Below are 16214 nucleotides of genomic sequence, written 5' to 3' on the forward strand. Positions count from 1 at the left end.
AGATGAAAGGTCACGTTCCAACTCACGCAGCCGTGACGCATATATGAATAAATGGATAATTAATTTTTCGCTTTCTCTAAACGTGAGCTTGGGACGCCTGTGGTGAGTGTTACTCATTTTGCTCGAAGTGGGTGTCGAGGTTTAAGGGAAGGCGTATGCTAAGGTAACTTTGGCGATATTTATTGTACTCATATTCGAATTTATAGGGAATATTTCATATTTATCCAAGTATATTTTGGTGGCTTAAGGTTTTGTTATTATTGGTTCTGTATCGTATATCGTTCAATTTGTAAAGAGCAATGGTAACCTTAGTTTCCGTTTTAGCTTTTCAGTAATTTGCCGAGCTGTGCAAATGATCGCGAAAACCATATCATGTTGTTACTAAAGGGAAAAAACTAGAAAAGCCAAAAGTAGCTATGCTAGGAGATATTTTCAAATTATCTTCGTTGACCTGAATAAGGTTAATTAATCAACTTGGAAGTTCTAGAAGTGTTACTTGAAGTAAATTGGTTTCGGTTGAAATGAATACTTTTGAAATGAGCTCCGTTCTGTAATTGCGTTTTCAGGAGTATTCAATAGGATAACCTTTTAGCTATGAATACTAAGTGAGTTTCTTTGTGAACTGTAATAACGGTAATTACGCGGCACGAGCCGTTCACTGACACTTCGGGAAACTCATCAGCTACGTTTACACACCTCAAGAACTTTTAACTTAAGAATAGTGCAAGTTCTCCTTGATTAACAAGTGTAGTCGTTAGTGAGGTTTTGGTGCTAAAACTTGGCTTTTTAATCTTCTACGCGTTATTCAAAGTACTGCCGCGTCCTCTGTAATCACTTTTCACATTCACATATTGTATTCTGTTAACAATGGATACTTGTACAAATCATACATATATATACAACTCTGTTAGTAGCGCTAAGTGATTACATCGGTGATTACAGCAGGATTACATGTTTACAACCTTGCTGTTGGACGAACTTATGTCAGTTCGTCCTTCGAGAATAAACTGCTGTTGGAACCAAAAGTGAAGTTGTCGCTGTTACTTCTACATCCAGTTGCGGCTAGATCTTGGTACCTCGAGGGAGTGACGGCCCTTTCTCGCAAGCGATCTCTCCTTGAGTTAACCTTCCCCAAGATATTGTCACAGAAGTTCTCCCGTTGAAGTTCAGAATAGCCCGAAACGTTCCCGCTCGCTTAGAGTGGAAAGATCTTCCGTCACACTTGATTTTGTAGCTGCCAAATTTCACAATCATTGGGTTTGTTCCGTTGCGCCACCTCAGTTTGTAAGATATTTTGTTATCACTACCGCAGAAACATGCACGGCATTTAGGGCCTCGGTTACTTTAATGTCTTTAATAACAGCTTCTTCCGTCAAATCATAAGCGTCATCAGGCTCGCCGTGTATCCAAAGAGATGCCTCTAATCTGTCAGATTCGTCGATTTGGTCTTGGAGCCTTTTCTTTGCTGCCTACAGTTCCCTTGCTAAATAATTTACAGCATACTGAAGACATGAGGAGGACGGGCACAGTCAACAGTATTTAGCTTTCCATGTTAGTTTTGGTTTAGTATAGACATAAAGGATCTCTGAGCATAGCATTGAATTTCATTCCTAGCTTAACTTGCAAAGGAAAAAGTCCTTCGTAACTTTAATTTTCTTAATTTGTACATTTAGTGTCCTTATCGCTCCAGTGTCTGCCGCTATAATGATGTCATTTATACATCCCTCAATTCTCCTCTGATAATGTCTGTTATGGAAAGTTGAAGTCTTGTTTCCACCATACAATTCTAAATTTATTCCTCGCGAAGCGAGGGCCGAAGGCCCGAGCGTAGCGACGTTAATAAATTTGTCGGCCGAGCCGGCCCGAGAGGAGCTAAGCCGCGCGAATTCGAGCGAAAAATATATTTATATATTTCGTTGAAGGTGTCCGCACTGTTGCCTAGCAACAGGGAAAAACAAAGTATGAATGACGTCAGACTGTCTGGCGTCGTCTGGAGCGAAATTTGCACACATCGGAAAAAATATGCGTGCATGATCAAATTTCAACTGCAATGTTCATCAATATTCACTGGATACAGAACTATCTCTCCAGAATCTTTTCCCTTTCTTTTAGAAATCTTTTTTGTTAAAGATTGCATTGAAGAAATTACACGTTTTGTGGCCGCGGTAAAATAATTTTCCGTTGGAAATAAATTCATCGAACACGACAGCGCTGCACGCCCGTTGTACATTACGTCGCGTCAGAAATAGATTTCAACCGCAAACTAGCCTGTGGAACTACGAAAAGACCATGCTCATTAAAAAAATCCTATGCTCCTTTTATTCCTCCTCAATTGATGCTACAATACAAGTAAAGAGGGCTTTCCACGACCTTAATTCCACCCAGCCCCAGCTTCGCGAGATTTTGCGAGTCACGTATTTCTAGTTTTATTTTAAATTTCCTTTGCTGCTATTGTTGTTGTTGATTTTTTTCCCTCCAATTTTCAAAGTCCATATTTTTTTTCTGCCTTATTCCAACACGATATTCCTTAAAGTGACACTTTTATTATAATCATCTAACATAATGCAGTCCAATTTTGAGAGAAAGGAATAGCCTTGTGTCGGCGTTTGTCAAACGATAAAATGATTTGCCTGTACTACGTTAGATTACCTAACATGAGCCAAATTTAAAATAAGAACACTTACAGTAAATCGTTTTGAAAAGTCTGCTTTATTCAGGTTATCCATTCATTTACATAAATTACTTCGCCTTTTCTATGTTCACAAAACAAGGCCTTGTAGTCGGCCTTATATATTTTAAATGTTAAAAACAATTTAACCAAGCTAGACTGCCTTGAACTGCATGCTAGCCCTACAAAAGTGGTAGCAATTTAATCCAAAGATCTGGAGAACAATTTTTAAGATAAAACAATGTAATATTTTGAGTACGGCAAAATTTTTTTCCTTACACAACCATTTACTACGTTAATTACTCCAAGGTAAAAGACGCATTTACAATATAGGCTCCTAACACTAACAAAGACGTCACTGATGAAGCTTTCTACATCAAAAGAGAAGACAATCCAAAGTGAATAAATTATAACTGAATACAGCGGATATCGTTAATGAAAATCAATTTTTCTTGACACTTCGCAAATTCTAGAGAATTGTTAAGTTGTTATAAATTAAAGACCACACCTCCGTTCTGCAAAATTATTGGTCAACTGAACCTAATAACAGCAGTGCAATAGTTTACAGCCAGTGCAGTCTGTGTACATATCCATGTAGTTTAAACGTCACTGAAGGAGAGTGTGAAACATGATGAAGGCTAACAATTCTACTTCAGCGCAAACCATAAGTTACTTTGATGCAAGTTACGATTCATGCTTACTCGTTCTTAGTTTTTTGATAATCGCCATTAACATCTTGGTTCTTGTGCTGTTTGTACGAAGACGTCATCTGCGCACCAAAACCAACTTACTTCTCGTAAGTTTGAGCGTGTCTGATCTTATGATGGGACTGGTAGGAATACCTATGAGCACTGCATGTAACGCACTTATCGGCGACCCGAGTTTCTCTGGACTGTGCATAACGTCTGCGGCAGTGTACAGGTTCATCGCTGTGTCAACAATCTTCCATATCCTCATGATCACGAGTGAGAGGTATGTGTCAGTGATATATCCATTCAAATATATGTCAACCGTGACCAAGAAACGAACTGTTACTCTGATAACCTCCGTTTGGGCTTTTTCTCTTTTCATGGCGCTCATACAACTCGCCTGGCAGAAATTTGATCACTTCACCTCTCGAAATCCAACCAAACTGCGCTGGGGTCTTATCTACAATATCATTGGTATTGTGATATGTTTGTTGCTGCCTTTGTTGCTCATGGTTTACTTCTACGTGCGAATGTTCAACGTGATTCACCATCAAGCTCAGCAGATCAGGAAACTGAATTTGGTACAACAAGCGTGCGGCGGCCCTCGGGGAAAACAATTGGACACTGAAAAACGCGCCATAACCATATTCGCTCTGATGCTTGGTATATTTACATGTTGTTGGTCTACTTGGTACATAGGACTACTTCAGGATTATCTCAACAAGGAAGATTTTTACGCCATTCCTGCCGTTTGGCTCATGGTGTTTGACTTTTTGCGATTCTCTACGTCCTTTATTAACCCGATGTTGTACACTTTCTTGAAACAAGACTTTCGTGCGGAGTTGTACTTGATGATGCCATGTTGTAAGAAGAAGCCTGAGCGACATGAACCAGTAACTATGCATTCGATGGTTTAAGATCAAAGTACAAGCAAAAGAACTGCTGCACTCGAATCAAGTAATAAAATTGCCTTAATGAAAACGTTGTGCGACTTAGCAAATATTAGATTGGATTTACCATATGCTTTAATTCATAAATAATGCCTTAGTTTGAGGAAGCGGGTTTATCCCCGTCTTTTGGTTGAATTAAAAACAACAACAATCTGTAAATATGGCTTGACTAACGTTGATTATAAATTGTGGCCCGTTTCAGTTAGACCGGACAAAATTGAACCGTACAGTCAAAGAAGGTAATCCAAATTTCCCAATTTAATAACATTAAATAGCAACGCGATCCGTCCGGCATTGCAGTATAGTACACAAATACCTTGTGGGTAAGTAGAATATTAAAAGCCCTTCTATTTACACACGTTTTAAATATATTAATTTTTGCTCGCGTTCATACGCCCTTGTTTTGGCACTAACAATAGAAGGATAATTTGGTGGTTCCGTCGAGAGTACATATTTTCCGCCATAAATCCAATTAAACTATTAAACTTGTCTTTCACGAAACAAACGAGATAGCGATTGAATGAAAATGTTAAATATTTTTGGCAGTTTATTGTGCACCCGTTTGAGGATTATATTGCTGCACCACGGTTCAGTTTGTTACTTGGTTGCGTGCGCAATAGAAAGCGATTAAACTGAACCATTTATGTCGATAACAAAACTTGATTTACGGATGCGACGCGTAAAAAAAAAAAATGAACAAAATAAAATAGATAAAAATACCTGATGGTCGTTTCACCCGCTGATTTTTACGCGTTGTTTAAATTCCTACGATTTCAAACGTATTTAGTTCCCAACTTCAATAATTACTATATTTTACTTATTGTGTATTTTCGTCCGTCATTTCCATGGTGACTAAAGCTTTCCGCAAGTTCGCTTTTAGCACTTCCGATGTAAAGCATACGGCACGCGTAGAATACAAAGACATTTCTAATTTTTAATTTGAAAGTCGGCTCTGTGCCTTTAACGACAACTTGAGGAAAAGCTTCTATTCATTGCAACTTTCCATTAAAGTACCCAACACAATTAAACTTTACACCTTGGCGTCATACTTACTATTTCAAGAGGCTAGCTTCATTAGATTTGCAACTGAATAGAGCGACAGCTGATATCTGTAGCTTTAATGGCGGTAACCTCGGTTAACGATTGAAAAACAATCATACTTTCTCGAAAGATTTTTGAAGGAAATAAAGAGCCTCTCAAACGTCGAACAAAGCCAAGAAACTGCTGCTTAACAATGCCAAACAGAAAATGGGTTTATCAAAAATTGCAACAAAAAGTGCGCCAACTGCAAGTGTTCAAATAAAGCTTTCTCGTTAAGAAAGATGAATTAAAAAGATGCTAAATGAGACCGAACGCACAAAATCGCTTAGATTTTTCTAATAAAATTTCCAAGTAACCTGAATTTTATAACTTTAAAATAAATAAATTAGTTCCTTTTCGAATTAACGAGGTAGACTTGATCTTTTTCAACTGTAAGCAACATTTGAAATTTTATCCTAATCATAAAAAAAAACAGCTAACAATTGTTGTCTTAAGCCTGTCGGTGGCACTTTGGATCGCTCGATTTTCCTGAAGACAATATCATGAGAGAACATCTTACCATTTAGCTCGAGTATTTTTGACACTTTTCCCCAGTTGGTTTAATGATAAACGGATGTCGTAAGGTTTTTGAACGATTAAAAGACTCCAGGATCCAAATAACAAGAGTGCAACGGCCGCCGCTAAATCGGATGAAAGGAGGCAGTTTTTGTCGCTGTGAAAGAAAAAATTTAATGTTTTAATTAAGTTTGATAAAATGATTTTTTCGTTGTGTTCATTAACCGGAGTCAGAGCTTCAAACGAAGCATTTTCATAACTGAAAAGTTCCCAACCATGATTTTATTCATTTAAATGTAACATGGGAGAATGTGCTGTCACAGAAAATACCCTGGGCAAATCTGTTGTTAAAGTATTATTGGTTGTCTTTTTTAGAAGAACGAAATCGTTAAAATATGAATTTCAACCGTAAATGTCCTTGTAAACTTTATCCATGTATGGATGTTGAGAGTTTAATATTATGTATTTTGCCTTACATCAAGTATCTAAAGGTTTTCTCTAACCTCAGTTAATATATCAGGCAAGGAAATCTTAAGCAAGCTCAGCAAGCTTTTGTAATGCAGTAGTGAGAGCTGAGGTAAGGATGTAAGTGTTTCTACGTGGTCCTTCGTGTGTGCGTGCGGGAGCATATTTTAATAGGTCAAGCCTTGGACTTTGAGATACTGGAACTTTTGAAGCTTTTAAAGCCATGGGAATCCTCGAAAAACCTCCATAAAATCTGCGGAAAAAGACATTTGAGCAAACCAAAAGATTCTTTTGCGGAAGCTGAATCCTGACAGCCTAATTTAGCAAGTTTAAAGTAGTTTGGTGAAGACAAACTAGAAAGTCTTTCGCTTAAGTAGGTTTGCGTTTCATCAGACGGCGTTCATCTTACCGACGCCAAAGTGCTGTGAATGCGATGTAAATAATAATAACAAAAAAAAATTACGGTAATTCAAAGTCGCGGATGAATTTTGCTAGCGAAAACATGTCAAGAGGCTGCTGGACGCCTAATTGTAATTATTAAATTATGACAACTTTTAACATTCTAATATTACTGGCATATTTCGTGTTATTTTATTAATTTTAAGGCGCGATAAAGTGAAATTTGACAAATCTGACCTGCGATCGTTTATAGTAACGATAACATGAAATGAGGGAGATTCAACATTCTGTTTAATCAGTAAAATGCAGTGGTGAACATCTGCCATTTGTAACTTTCAAGTGGCCATTAATGAAGTGGAGCAGAACATAATCATTACTATTATTCTAATATCACCAGTAGATAAAATATTTTTATTCATAAAATTTGCTGTTTTCACACAATTTTCACATCATCATCAACTTCACGCTTTTCGCTCAGACCACGTGACCCGAAATAGATTGCACCGAGTTGAAAGACAGAGAGAGGCCTAGGAACTAGACAAGACCTAGAGAGGTTCTGTGTGTGTGGGCGGTTTGATGGTCTTGCACAGAACAACCAAACAAGAACAAGTGGTCTTACACACTCACGAAACTGAAGTGTGACCGAACGACGCAGGTTCCAAAGAATAGTTTAGTGGATGTTTCCAAAAAAATTAGTAGCAATGTTGAAACAATAACAATCCGCCATACAGAGAAAGATGGCCGCTGTACATTTTACCAAATACCTTACGAACCTAACACAGGGATTTCGTAAGCAAAAATTTTGGTTAAAAATACCAGTCGCCAACTTTTTCGAATTCGGTAGGTTGGATTGGTGTATCGGCAAAACACAACAAGGAAGCAAACTTCACACGTTTATTTTCACAGTTGACAGCAAGGAAATGTGAATAAACATACAGGGTATCTACAATGTACGCCGGGGAATACAGAGATGTTCACAATGTTGTGAGAGACTGCAAATCAAGAGACTTTCCCTAAGAGGTAATTTAAACTGAGGTTTTCAGCTAGCCACTTCAGAGGGATGTTACATGTGACACAACAACTTTAGGATACGTATATTAACTAACTAGTCATTAGATTTCGTGAGATTACTGTTTGCTCTTCTCCTTACACCAATTTACGAAAATCCACGTGCCTCCTCAAGTTAGTTGCTGATTATAGTTATTCAGGGATAGGTACAGTAAAATACAGCAAAGGGACGATAGAAGAGAGGTTTTTAAGAAAATTGACCAATACAGGTGATAATGTGAAAAACATCATTTGTTAAGAAGAATAAGGTATTGATTAGGGAGTGGGAATGAGTTATTGTCAGCGTCAACAGTTTTTGCGGTATCAATGTGGTGTTAGAAATCTGCTGTTTACACAACGAACAGTGGAGCTACGTATGTGTAATTACACATTGGTAAAACATTGCTTCCTCCACGGCTATCTTTGAATACAGACAAGACTGATTTTGTAGCAAAAATTACAAGGGCTTGTTAAGGGATAGCGCTCAGAAAATTGATAACCCCCTCCCCCCACAGATCCTGACGTGTACGTTTTGCTATGCCGGTAAATGAGGTGTCACTGAATGCCTATTTCATTTAAAAAGACAAATCAACGCAAGGGAAGCCAATCACAACACAAAACACAAAGCAAAAAAGAAGACAGTCGCACGTAACAACAACAGTGTCACCCTGTAAAAGTCCAAACCACTCAACATTCTTTATCATAACTTCATAGCTTCACAATCATAGCTTGGTAACAGAAAAATACATCGGAACCCCGTTAACACATTCGGCCGTAAAAATGTGGTTGTAATAAGGGGGTTGTAAAACTAAGGAAATGACTGGAATTTCAATTCGTTCGGGGCAAAAAAAAGTGTTCGTTAAATAACAAGGTGGTCGTAAGGTGGGGTTCCACTGTGCACAAAGTATGCTCGTAAACAAACAAAGCAGCTAATAATGCAAGAATTCTTTCTAACCAAACAGTTTGGGCTTAAAAGAACGTTGTAGCTAATCTAATCTTCTACTGTCCTGGAAAGCGACAAAGCATCCCTGAGCATGTGATCTCTCAAAGCCCACAATGCATCAACTGCATTGTTGTATTCACCATAACCACAACCCAGCCAGTGGACTGGTAACTGGGCCACTTGTTGGGGGGTCATACTTGGGGCATCGGGTTTGCGGGCTTGGTTCCAGTTGCTCATGTGTGGACTTCCATCACGAAGGCCCTCGATGTACCTGAGGTAGGCATCAGAGTGGTGCAGTCTTTGTGGCTTGGGTGGTGGAGCAAGAAATACGGGTGCAGGCTGAAGATAAAATCATAAGCAACAACAAGGTTAGCATAAAAGATTGCTCTGAAAACACACAATCATGAAACAAGATGATAAGAATGTTCTGAAATCAAATAGTCAAGCAACAAGGTTAAAATATGAAGGCTCCGATATCACACAGTCATCAGTGCAACAACATGGTTAACACATGAAGGTCTGAAACCACAACAAAGTCAAGAGACTAGGTTAACTCATAACGGCTTTAAAAAAACATAAAGCAACAAGATCAACATCATAGCATCAGGCAACAAGGTTAAGATATAAATATAAAGGCTCTCAAATCACACAATCAGACACATTCATTGCTAAACATGTTTTTATAGTTTGTTCTTCATTGGAGAAATCAGTTGATTTTACCTCCTGGTACTATACGAATAATTTCATGTTAAAGAAAAGGTTCTCTGTTACATATTTGAGTAGCTTTGATCACAATACAGCAAAATCTCCGTGGCAGTGCCACTTTAAGTACTTTTTTACTGTGCTTCAACCAATGTGTGGACGTTTCGGTATGACAGCATAAGGATCTCACCGTTTCCTTAGGTGGGGGTAAAGGTGGTGCAATTATTTGCTGCTGCTGTTGCTGTTGTTGGTGTTGTTGTTGTTGTTGTTGTTGCTGCTGTTGTTGTTGCATGGCGTTTATCTGGTTTATCTGTTGCTGAAAGTTAAACTGCTGTTGTTGTGCAGGACTATACTGCTGCTGGACTTGGTGCTGTTGCTGCGGCTGCTGTTGGGCAAAGCCTCCAACTTGACCTGTTGTATTTTAGACACCAGAAAACATAAAAGAGTGAGTCAGATGATCCCAGCTATAATGAATCACTCAATGGGCCCTTTGCAGCTAACGGTCACATGGTACAAAATCCACCATGCGGGAGAGCAAGCTACGTACTGTGACATTCAAAACAAAGGACATTCAAATTTGACTGGATGAATTAAGTCACTTTGTTTTGGATGCCCCAGTGCGCAACTTGTTCTCCAGCATGGCGAATTCTGTACCATGTGACCGTTTGCTACAAAGGGCCCATTGGGAAGCAAAACAGGAGATACAAGGAAAGATCCTGGTAGGGGACCAGCCCTGCTAATAGAGACTAAATAAGGAAGGGGAGAAGAACCCCTAAACAGAAAAATACAAAAACGCTATGATCTATCAGGAACAATACTCATACCTGGTGAAGGTGTTTGAGGCGCTGTTATATTCATCTGTCTTGGAAGTATGGCAGCTGCCTGTGCTGTGTTAGTTTGAGTCATTCCACTCACTCCAGTGCTCCCTTGATAAAGTGCTGTGAAAACAAGTAGGATAATTGTACAAATGTGACTTTAACACATGATGGAGGCGGTGTGGCCCAGTGCTAAGGGCGCCGGACCTTGAATCCGGAGGTCCCGGGTTCAAGTCCCGCCTCGGCCCCACTTGTAAATAGCCAGCTGGTTTGCCTCCTGCCAGTTGGGATTTTTAACATGTTATGTTCGATTTGATTATTATTTGTTTCCCGTTATTTCTGCGGGGAATGCCTGTAAACTAGCTTTGGGTAGCTAAGTGCATTTCCACTACAAACAAAGCATTTATTTATTTATTTATTTTTTTTTTATGATGAATGATAATGTAGTATTCATACCTTGTTGCATAGCTTGAGGCGTCAGCCTTCCTCCGATGTAAGTATTTTGACTGCCTACAGCATTGCTTTGCAGATGATTGCCTGTTTGAGCAAACTGATTTCCTGTAGGCAGCACAGCCATCAAGGGGCCAACAGACTGGACATTAACAGGAGTGCGTTGAGCTGGAGGAGGCTCTGAACTGTCAGCTATAATCAATGCCGCCTGATGTTTGGGAAAATAGTTCCTATGGATAAACAATCATTTCAACACCAATTTCCAAACAAATTTAGTCACCCCTTTCCTCCTCTCCTTTGTTTTCAAAAGTATGATATCAGCTACTGCGACTCAACCTTACCCCTGAACCTCAAACCTCAACGACGATTTTCGCGTTTTACTGCCATCTGTTTGAATTCTTTGAGACGTTGAGACTACCCCCTTGCAGAGAAATTTGCGCGCGCGTGATCACGTGCAACGCACGCGATATTTCAAATTTTTATGGCGCGTACGATTTGTTGACGCTTACAAGTTTTTTAGTTTTTGCTAGAGTTTGTAGTTTTCTTTTCACACTTTGTTGTGTACCATTTTCCCGTTTATTTATTAGGATTAAATTTAGATTTTGAGCCTACCATTCAAGGATAACTTTTTCTTAACACCATCAACCATAATTACGGTGACAACCCACCGACCACAAATACACAAAAGTGGATCTCAATCGCAGAGTATGAACATGACCTTTTCACCCCGCTAAGCTAAACGTCTTTTTTTTCCAGGAGGTTCGCTGAAGTGATTGGCGGCAATGAGAAATGCAACGGTTTGTTGAATCTTGAACTTCAGAGTCCGTATGTTATTGAAACAGACCATCAAATGATTAGTACATCGTATTTCGACACTGAGAGACATGGGTCGAACTCTTGTCTCTATACTGTTGACAAGCACTGCTAAGGATAACCCCAGCTAAGAGAAAGACAAGCACTGCTGCGAGAAAGGCAATATGATATTATTATCCATTTCATGATTGGGTGCCCCTTATTGATAACTCGGACAAATAAATAGGTAATTCTGATCATCATTACGTGCTTGAAGCGACAAGTGTATAAACTACAGAAACAAATCAAACAATCCTCGGAAGGTTATTAGGAAGTTGACCCTACATGAATGTTCCCAATGGTGGAAATAAATAAATAAATAAATAAATAAATAAATAAATAAACAAATAAATAAATAAAGAAAGAAAGAAAGAAAGAAAGAAAGAAAGAAAGAAAGAAAGAAAGAAAGAAAGAAAGAAAGAAAGAAATAAAGAAATACATAAATACATAAATAAAAACTATTATCTAAATTCATTTAAGCCAATGAAATATAAATGCAATATTTAACCTAACAAGAGTAAACGAAATGTCTGAGTGAAATAAGCTGTACCATTTGCCAGTAATTCACTTGGACGTGGGTCATGATACTATGCAATACTTACTTGCTTCTTTGTTGTTGGGTTATTTGTCTTGGCTGTCCTACCAGATGAACCTCCCTACAATGCCTGAAAAGCTTAGAACTGGCATTAAACGGTCTGCAAATTAAAACAGACATGCCATCAAAGTCAGCTAAACACAAATGGCGAACACTCACGCAACTCAAGGTTTCCGCAAATTCTCAAAAAACAATTTTCTGGGACTTTTCTACGACCTGCACAGATTTCCAGAGCCTCATACAATCGTTCCAATACTTCAACATTAAACTGCACCGTCTAACTCATATGCACGCGTTCAGTCAATGGAATGCATTCTGTTACAGGTTTATAGCTTTCTAGAACCTGAAATATTTCTAATTAATACGTTTACAGCTTTTTCCAGGGCTGGAAAATGCCAACAAAAGACTAGGACTTTCAAGCATCTGTTTCAAACGCGTGAATAGTATTAGTTCGCAAACATATTTAGTTCACTACAATAATTTATTAAATAGAGAATGCGTGAACCTTCAAATAATGCCTGTAATCAAGGGAATTGCAAAGCTGTGATGGTCAGGGTATTTTAATGGTAGGAAATGGGTTACTAAAGGATAGCTACTACCTCATTCCTCGTCGCTCCCTTGAGCATGTGGTCCAAAGACAATGGAAAAATCCGTCCTCTACATCATAAAAACATATCCGTCTCATAAAAGTGCATTACAACAACAAGAGAAAACCCCTAACTGTTAAGTGCCTGAATTTTACCACAAGTGGTATACTGATCAGGAACAGCATCTAATTAATTGACTCTGAAAATAATAAGACTAAACATAACATTTATCTTCAGTTGACTTTCAAGTCACATTTTGTACTTAACAATCAAATCATTATGCTAGGGGTCTAAGCAAATGGAAAAAAAGGGGGGGGGGGGACTATCACATGATATCACCTAAAGAAAACAAAGGCAATATTTTTGATGCATGGCCGGTAGCTATAAGCACAGGCGAGTTTTACTGCTCCTCCTTCTAACGATCATAATTATCGTTATTGTTCCCTTGATGTGGCGGTGAGGCTTGACGTCTCTATGATCCCAAGACCTATGCTGGTGGTAGCTTAAATTCCTGGCAGGTCAGGACATCCTCCTCCTCCTCCTCCCAACCATTATTATCCTCATCAACATCACAATCCACAACACCATAATTATCCTCCATCTCATCATCATCAACATCAACATCATCATCATCATCATCATCATCATCATCATCATCATCATCATCATCATCAGTCAATCAACTTGGTATGACCGTATCAGGATACTACCAAGTCAGCCATATATGTGCCATTTAATCTGGGCACGCATTATCTTTCTTTATAAAATCTTTTTCTTTGAATTGTACCTGACTTGCGGAGATGGCAGGTACTGTCCAATAAGTGAATCTTTAAGTCTTGAAGATCTTCATACTGGTAATCACAGCCTCTCCACAAACATTCAAAAGCAAGAACTGGACCAGTTGGCAAAACCTGGGTGCTCTCCACTGACTGAAACAAACCAATCAGAAACAATAACTTTCACACATTTACACAAAGGGTTTCAACTCAAGACTATACTTAGGTCAAGACACTAGAAACACCTGGCTGGAACTAGGTAAAGGGGACCCCTCGCCACCTTATTAAGATGACAGTTTCATAGAGGTCAAAGTTACAGTAATTAAGGAAGGAATTTTCGGGACTTTGACGGCTGACCACTTAATGGAGCGTGACTGCATGACATGGTGCCACAATTTTAGTATTTATTTAATTAACATTTGATGATAGAATTAGAAAAATACATTTTGGGTTTGGCTTCTACTAGAGTAGAAACACTTTAATTCTGAGAAAATTGAGAAAAAGTAGATTTTAGACCAGCAGCTATCCTAACAGTATCACACACCAAACAGGGCTAACAACGTGTAATGTTTTATGTTAAACGGGAAATATTTCTCTCCGTACATATCAACTGACATTTGTAGCTATCTCTAATTACAAAATTGTATTGTCTCTATACCTCAACAATAACAAATAGCACCTCTGCAATTGTTTAGTTGTTAGGTGTGAATTCGTAAACATTGACAATTTTCTGCATTTTACGAAACATAATTGCAAACATTGACATGACCTCAGTAGAAACTTTGACAATCTCTGAAAAATTGTAGCAAGGTTTCAGGAAGTTAACTAACGCTTATTTAAAAATAAGCATATATTAAATGAGATTATACACTTTCTCATCTCACGTTAGGTCAGTTTTCGCAGCACACAATTTAAATGGAATTATATACCTAGAAGCACTCAAGCATTCTTCTCTACGTTGCACACTGATTATAATACCATGCATAAATAAGTAGTAGTACCATGATTTCTTTATTTGGCAGTATTTTGTATGCCTGCTCACCTCTGTATCTGTTTGAGTTGGCTGCATTTGAGCTCGGGCTTCATAATCAGCTTTCTTCTGCGCACTGATATTGCGCCACTGAAAAGAAAACATTAATAATAACTTGATAATGTATGCATGCCATTAAAGAAAAAAAGAAAGAAAGAAAGAAAGAAAGAAAGACAGACAGACAGACAGACAGACAGACAGACAGAAAGAAAGAAAGAAAGAAAGAAAGAAAGAAAGAAAGAAAGAAAGAAAGAAAGAAAGAAAGAAAGAAAGAAAGAAAGAAAGAAAGAAAGAAAGAAAGAAAGAAAGAAAGAAAGAAAGAAAGAAAGAAAGAAAGAAAGAAAGAAAGAAAGAACAGAGGGAGAGGAAAAGAGAGGAAGAAGGAAAGAAAGACCTAGAGGGCGAGACAGAGAGTGACAGCAGCTCTAACGTTGATACACTCAAGTTCAGTGAACATTGTCTTGACTGTTCATGAATCCCCAACAAAAAATCTCAAAACAACAAGCGTTCATGGCTAACAAATAATTAAAACACGACTTCAAAAGGAAAGTTTTTTAGGGTTAACAAAGCTCCCAAAATACATCACAACAAACGCTGTCTCTCTGGGATGTGGTGTAAATAGTTTTTGACAGCTCAATTAAGAAAACAAGTCGAAGACAACACTAAGGGTAGTAGCAATTTATATCTGGAAATGGAGCAATGACACATACATTGGTATTGCCAGGATAAATATGAATTTGACCTCCACTGTCACAGACAAGTTCAGGTATGGGCAAGCGTGCACCAACGGGACAATAGTACCCATGTAGGGCTCCTCTCTGTGAATCTGCTAGCCCACATAGGCAGCTTTGATCAAACTAACCTTCTTATGCCCCTGTTATATCAAGTATTCATGATAAGTTACACCATCTTTGTTGGCATGAAATTTATCTTATTCCCGTATTTTCCACTTTGTTTTCATAGGAACCTCTCTCTTTTATTTATTTACTTATTTATTTGTTTATTTATTTATTTATTTATTTATTTATTTATTTATTGGTTTCAAGGGACTGGAAACTGGGACTACTGGGAATTCTTATATCCACAGTGAACAGATATTTAAGCTTATGACAGGAATAATTTTAATAACAAGTGATTACCTCAACACCAATGATGCGACTTATCTCTCCAAATGCATACTCTGGATGTTCCTTCCTGATGGAGGCCCTCATCTCATGAGAGAAGACCAGGTACCCAGACTGACTTCTTGGCTTTTTAGCTTTCTATCACAGGAGAAAATGGAAGGCAGAAAATTACCAAATGGATTCAGCTGACGGTTTAAACGGCAAAGTGCAGTGAGCATGTCACTCCTCCAACATTCTAAACGCCACGTCCTTTGATGAACCAGTCATACCTATTTTAGCATCATCAAGATGCATGGATTTCAGATACAGTGGGATTGATTTCTGTATATGTTTCAAGTACTCCTGTTCTATTTCTCATTCTCAGTGTTAACAACAACAACACTTTATTTCATGTTGCAGACATCATACATTTGGTTAGCTTTTAGTTATACTTTAATGTTTCAATGACTGTCAAAATTCCCGTGCGCTGATTGGCTCGTAGCTATTGTCTATAAGAGTACAGACGACGTCAGATGTAACACGTGGA

At 38.3% G+C, this 16214-nt stretch overlaps 2 protein-coding genes and 1 non-coding gene across 3 annotated transcripts in view; 2 read left to right on the forward strand and 1 right to left on the reverse strand.

Moving 5' to 3' along the window:
• Positions 1 to 2790: 2790 nt before the first annotated feature.
• On the forward strand, positions 2791 to 5413 carry LOC146454617 (histamine H2 receptor-like). The gene has a single exon (XM_085095201.1). The coding sequence runs from the start codon at positions 3297 to 3299 to the stop codon at positions 4272 to 4274; it is 978 nt and encodes a 325-aa protein (XP_084951327.1). The 5' UTR covers positions 2791 to 3296; the 3' UTR covers positions 4275 to 5413.
• Positions 5414 to 7647: 2234 nt separating this feature from the next.
• LOC146454618 (protein polybromo-1-like) overlaps positions 7648 to 16214 on the reverse strand; it is a 56118-nt gene continuing 47551 nt past the window's right edge. Inside the window, exons 43-51 of the mRNA XM_085095074.1 lie at positions 15704 to 15826; positions 14577 to 14654; positions 13546 to 13687; positions 12771 to 12828; positions 12179 to 12271; positions 10731 to 10954; positions 10284 to 10397; positions 9650 to 9870; positions 7648 to 9096 (exon numbers count right to left, since the gene is read on the reverse strand). Coding sequence (XP_084951200.1) covers positions 8806 to 9096; positions 9650 to 9870; positions 10284 to 10397; positions 10731 to 10954; positions 12179 to 12271; positions 12771 to 12828; positions 13546 to 13687; positions 14577 to 14654; positions 15704 to 15826 — 1344 coding nt within the window. The 3' untranslated portion in view covers positions 7648 to 8805. The remainder of the gene's footprint in view (positions 9097 to 9649; positions 9871 to 10283; positions 10398 to 10730; positions 10955 to 12178; positions 12272 to 12770; positions 12829 to 13545; positions 13688 to 14576; positions 14655 to 15703; positions 15827 to 16214) is intronic.
• On the forward strand, positions 10450 to 10522 carry Trnaq-uug (transfer RNA glutamine (anticodon UUG)). Its single transcript has one exon. It is a non-coding gene; the product is annotated as a tRNA-Gln (tRNA).

The sequence above is a fragment of the Pavona decussata genome, unplaced genomic scaffold (genome assembly GCF_977016875.1).
Source record: "Pavona decussata unplaced genomic scaffold, jaPavDecu1.1 SCAFFOLD_300, whole genome shotgun sequence".
Classification (NCBI taxonomy): domain Eukaryota; kingdom Metazoa; phylum Cnidaria; class Anthozoa; order Scleractinia; family Agariciidae; genus Pavona; species Pavona decussata.